Below are 6,000 nucleotides of genomic sequence, written 5' to 3'. Positions count from 1 at the left end.
TTAATTTTTATTAATTTTATAAATTGAAATTCATTACACCTCATTTCTCGTTATAATTACAAATTCCTTTTCGTTATTAATACTATTATTTATAATTATTATAACTTCTCTAAGCCTAGCTAAAATAATTACATCGGCCTAAATTTCAAAACATATATGTATAAATTAGGTTACAAAACATTAATTATACTCTTTAAAAAAATTATTACATCCGACAAATTATTATTAAGCTTATTGCTATGTTTCATTGTTTTGATAGCGTTTTCGCGCCAATTTCCTACTGTGTTACCACCTCATATTAATATATTTCTACTAAAATATTTACAATCGAATAATAATCTTTAAATTAAACGTGATTGTAGAAGTTTAAGTACATTTTTTTTTATTTTCCTGTTTTAGAGCAAGGTCCTTCATTAAAATGATCTTCGTGAAGGGTGTAGGGGTTGGTTCACACAATCGGCTCCCAATTAGGGGCTTGTAGTCAATTACCCATCACTTGTGTTAGTCGATTGCTTCAACCCCACATCCCTTAGGAATAAAATAAGGGAAGGTGAAGATTAAAAAAATGTTTACATTTACTTACAAGTAAAAGTTGAGTTAGAATTTAAACAAAACCAAACTAGCGTTTTAAAGCTTCTTGTCTGAGTATATAATTAAACTTACTATATCTTATATTCTATTATTAGAATTAAAACGGCTATTTATTATTTAAAATAAAGCTCGGAATTTTAACGAATATAATTTATTTAACAGCTAAATATAAATAGTTCTGTATTTGTGTATGGAATGTAATTGAAGATATTTTTTATGTAGGTAAATAAATTCCCGAAAATGTTTCATAATTTAACGTAAGTCACGTAATAATTGATGAAACCTTAAAAATGTATTACTAAAAAAAACACTAGTATGGTTATATTTAAATCTGATTTGCAAGTTGGCGAAATAGCCCAGTTTAAAAAAAACAATTCAAAAAAGGAATACACAAAAAGAAAATTAGGTAAACGAATTCATTTATTATTTAATTCTTATATAAAACCAGTTCGATATAATATTTGAACGTGACTAAAGTACTGTCAAATTTCACTGGGAATTAATTATCTACTTTTGATTATTTTAAGCCAAAATAATCGGCAACTATTCAAATCGATATTTACAAGTTACTATCTACACACACACAAAACACTGACCGTATTAATCATAAATTATACTATTCACACAACAATTAACTACTTCCGTATCAGTTATTTACATTAGCTCAGTCCTCAGAACAGAGTGTATCCAAAACGGCACATGTATTTTGCAACCGATACCGGTGTTGCCAGACCTAAAACAAGTCAAATTTAATCTTGTAATTTTTTGGTGCGATGTGACTTAAGCTTCATATTTAACGTTTCCGACACAAAAAGTTTCTCTTCTGTCGTGTTTATTTTGTAAAAAGATTTAATCGAATAATATGAATTTAATCTTAACAAACAATTTTAGCTTCGAAACCAGGACGATTTAGCCAGGTCATTTAATTTTTCTCTGTTCTGAGGGTCAGTTAGTGATTATTCAGTAGCTGTATATCGGAGTAACAGATATTTTGATAAAATAAATTAAATGTTAAACTTTGAAGCGCTATTGAAATTGTAGTTATTTTTATTACGAAATAAATTGTCATACGAGGCTGAAAAAAATAATTCACTGAAATAATTTACAAAAAAAAAAACTTAAGTCAAATCCTCTGTGGTGCTTATCTATAACTGAATATTTACAGGACCCACCTCCACAATATCGCTAAGCGTTTGTCCAATGTTCGGTCATTTTCACTTAAATCACTGAATCACTTTTTCAACACTATGTCCAATTTTGGTAGCTCTGCCCACCGCTTTACCACTGACAATGTTCCTTTTAAAGACATCTCTAAATAAGACTACTAATTAAACAAATCACAAACACTACTTTAATTCATCAAATCAACTATGAGTCGTCAAATATAACTATGTTAAATATAGCAACGCATTAATGTCAATCTGTCAAGACTAAACAATAACGACAAATCATTTAATCAAAGTACATCTCCTCTTTGAACATTGTCTCGTGGTAAAGCTGTGGGAACTTCTACCAGGCCCGGCCCTGAAGCGGGAGGTACCCTGAGCATTGCTGCTGGTAGGCGGTGGGCTGGCGGTAGGAGGACACCAGGGGGTTGCTGCAAGCCGCCTGCGAGGGTTGCGGGGCTGAGTACCCGGAGGTGGGCGTCGCGCAGTGGCTATGCGCTGGTGACGAGGACTCCCCAGAGCCGCAAGGCTTGCCGTCCTTTACCAGCACCGGTACCGCCACCCGGCGTGGTGATGATGCAGACTGATGAACAAATACATGATTAAGTCCTGGTTTGATCTACCATTAGGTTTTACTTTTTATTCCTGTATAAAGTTTAAAAAAAAAACTAAGAACGACAAGCAAGTTCAGTTAATTCCCATCTCAACTAAACATACAAAGAGTATAATTGGTTATAAAATTCCAATTGATAATATTTTTTACAATATTACTACCATTTTAAATCAACATAATATAGCCGTTATAGAACAGATAATAATATCAACATAAGAACAAACAAATCTCTTTAGTCAGCCAATCATGAGCCGAGATTACCCAGTGGTTTGAATACTTCACCGAACATTGCAAAACAAGCCCCGGCGAGCAACTGAGATTTCATGTGTTCAATTTGTGTTTAAAATTGATCACTTTAAGGAAAACATCATGAGAAAAACTGCATGTATGGGATGCAATTCTGGCAAATGTGTACATCCACTTATATTCGTGATGGGGCAGTGTGGTGAAATAAGGTCCAAACTTTCTCCTTGGATAGGCCCATAGATAGCCCAGCAGTGGGTCGCTTACAGACCAGAACTTTACTATGACTTTATAATTACCATAAAATTTACAGAACATTCTATAATCGTCCATATTATACTTATTCCCTGTAAATCACATTGATATAATTTATTTAATCTGTACATAATATAATTAAAGCCAAAATCAAATCAAATTTCCCTCATTAAAACATCGCAAAACATGACGACACCGTCGAGCACCAACGCTAACAATCAAAGTACACGGTCGCACAAATTGAGGCAATCGTCGGAGCATGGCAACCCCGCGCGTGACTCTGCCTCGGTTCGTGTTAGGGGTTACACTTCATTTCATTATATTTAATAACTTGTATTGCGGCTATTTAAATTAAGAGTTTGTTATTGTTTGCATAATTGATAGTTATAATTCAAATATAACTTATATATAGATTAATAAGAAATAGGTTTTATTGAATCGATGAAATCTTATTTTACAAATAATATTCAAGTGTCTGAATGTAAAATAAGGATTATTACAATATAGCTGTTCAAAAAATGTAGATAATATGTCTTTGATTTATGATTGTAATAATAATTAAAGTTGCTGCTTTGATTAAGTTACGCGTACAAAAAAATTTAAACACCCTTCGGTCTATTAATTATTTTAAAAAAAGGTAAGAAGATTTACATGTATTGTATTGACACCGTGTGGTCGCTGTGGTCACTCCGTCAGACGTAAATTAAAACTAACATATTTTTCTAATTACTATTAAGAAATATTTTATTAGAAAAAAAAAATTTTCATTACAGATTTTTTTGTATTAATGTGCTTTTCATTTCTTCTTTAAAAAAGAGATTTGAATACATAATGCTAAAAATTGAGTTCGTAGATTTGCTCTTTAATATTAACAAGTTATCCTCAAAAAATTAAGACACCTATTTTAGGTGAGATTCTGTTCCGTCATTCGAGTAAGGATTAAACAAATTTAATAAAGCAAAAAATTATTTAATTATCTATAATTCAAAACATTGTACGAAGAAAAACCAAAAGTAAGTATAGGTTACTTGTACGACATTACTGCGAAATGTTTTAACATTCGAGTTGCCAATTAACCTCAATTTTTCAATTAAATTAAAACTCCTTTAAATTGACCTCAACAAAATTCAATCGGGGTTGCTAGATTCGCGACTACCGGCGATGCGGGTCCCGTACACCAGCGGGAGATTGCCATCAAGTGGGCGAAGTCTCGCCTCAACAGGGGCTCCGGTGCTCCGTCAACGATTTTAATCTCTCACGTTTTTAAATATTCATAATTGAATACCTGATTTCGAGATAGTCATCATAAAGGGTCTTTGTGTAGGATTTATCATTGACGCAAAATGTCAATGTTGTATGATGAATATTTTACATATTTAATAACAAAACAAATATGAGGTCATAACTTTTTTTTTGCCACCAATGCAATGACCTAAAATTTATAATCCTAATGAATTTTCTTACATAATAAAAAGTTAAAAATATATATTCATTCTGAATATGTATATTAGGTACTAGCTGAACCTGCGACTTTACCCACAAGCATATAAAACTTTACGTATAGCACACAAACCGTTACCCCCGAGAGATGTGAATTAAAAAAGTAGTCTTTGGCCTTTCTCGGGATTCAACCAATACAAATATCTATAAATCTGTGTACGGGTGAAGAGGTAACAGACAGAATTAGTTTCGCATTTATAATTTTATTTCGCAAATATAGATATATAAAAGATATAGATTTATTTAAGCAAAGGTTGCTCAAATAATTATACATCGCCAACTTGAACTTTGGGAGGCAATCTTTGCCGGACATCGTAGAGACGCCCAGAAAAAAAAAATCCAAAATGTTCACTCTATTTACACTGTATATTTACAGTAGTAAAAACCCAATAAATTTTAGTTTTTGCCTTGCAAAGCGAGCGATTGATAGTTAGCATCTATATTGTAACAGCTACAAAATTACAAAACAAAATCTCACCTGGTTGTGCTGGTTTTGTTCTGCCATCGCCTTCTCCTTGGCTTGTCGCTTGCACTTGTAACGATGATTTTGAAACCATATTTTGACCTGCAATAAACAAAAACTTAAATCTTGTTTCGTACAGAGAGAGTTACCGTAGGGAGTGGCCGAATAACAGATTTATCAAGTACAGGTTACTGAATATGTGCCGACCTTCAGTTTCCCTAAATTTACAAAATTGAAGTTTTTAATTGTAAATATGTAATTCAACAATCTAATTGAAATTGTACATTTTTTTTTTATATATTACGTAATGTACAATAAAAGGAAATAGGAAAAATCGGGAAGATGTTTTGAAAACTTCTTTTAACAGGATATTAGAAAACCGCGACACACATTTTTTTTTGTTCATGGTTCTCAACAGAGACACAGTAACAGTTAGTTAAGAAAGAGGTTGATACTCTTTTCTGAAGAGCTCCTCTGTGAGGGTATATATTATATCCCACATTTAGGATGATATCAATATCAATTATAATCTAGATTATCCTAACACTATTGTAAGATTAATTTGTATTTCGAGAGATAATGGTAATCTTGGGACATAATCTTATTTGATTATTCAAACAGCATGTCAAAATAATAAGTGTGCAGGAGCCGTATCGTGTTTTGAATAACAATAACCTTCATTACATTACTCATAATGTAGATTTTTTTTAATAAATATATATTTTGAGTATCTGTTATATACATGTATATATTAATAAAATTGAATGGATTGGACTTAGATATAGTTATTGTGAATAAAATATATAGCATGTCCTTCATTGGAATAAAATTAATGAAGACACATACATAAAAACATAAATAAAGGTCAAGTAAACTAATAAAAAAAAAAAACTGAAGTAAAATTGAACGCTCTTAAGCCGTACAGTGTACCAACACTCGAGCTAAAGAAGATGGCGCTGGATGACGCGTCGCAAACACATTACAAAATGAATGGAATGGAGTGTCCGACGTGCCACGCGTCGTAGGTTCTGATACACGCTAGGTACATACAAATACATACATACATACATCTACTATAAAAAATATAGATTTTATACGATATTAAATACACATTAATCATTGTTATTCATATTGTTGACGTTTAGAAGCAACCAATTTGCAGTTTATTT

General features: G+C 31.9%; 1 protein-coding gene across 1 annotated transcript in view; it reads right to left on the bottom strand.

Annotated features, from left to right (window-relative positions):
* Positions 1 to 880: 880 nt before the first annotated feature.
* The window catches only part of LOC113393813 (homeobox protein Nkx-2.4), a 41,445-nt gene continuing 36,325 nt past the window's right edge, over positions 881 to 6,000 (bottom strand). Inside the window, exons 5-6 of the mRNA XM_064217911.1 lie at positions 4,847 to 4,933; positions 881 to 2,340 (exon numbers count right to left, since the gene is read on the bottom strand). Of these exons, the coding sequence (XP_064073981.1) occupies positions 2,101 to 2,340; positions 4,847 to 4,933 (327 nt within the window). The 3' untranslated portion in view covers positions 881 to 2,100. The remainder of the gene's footprint in view (positions 2,341 to 4,846; positions 4,934 to 6,000) is intronic.

Source organism: Vanessa tameamea, chromosome 19, assembly GCF_037043105.1.
Source record: "Vanessa tameamea isolate UH-Manoa-2023 chromosome 19, ilVanTame1 primary haplotype, whole genome shotgun sequence".
NCBI classification, from domain to species: domain Eukaryota; kingdom Metazoa; phylum Arthropoda; class Insecta; order Lepidoptera; family Nymphalidae; genus Vanessa; species Vanessa tameamea.
This window is presented reverse-complemented; position numbering and strand designations above follow the sequence as displayed.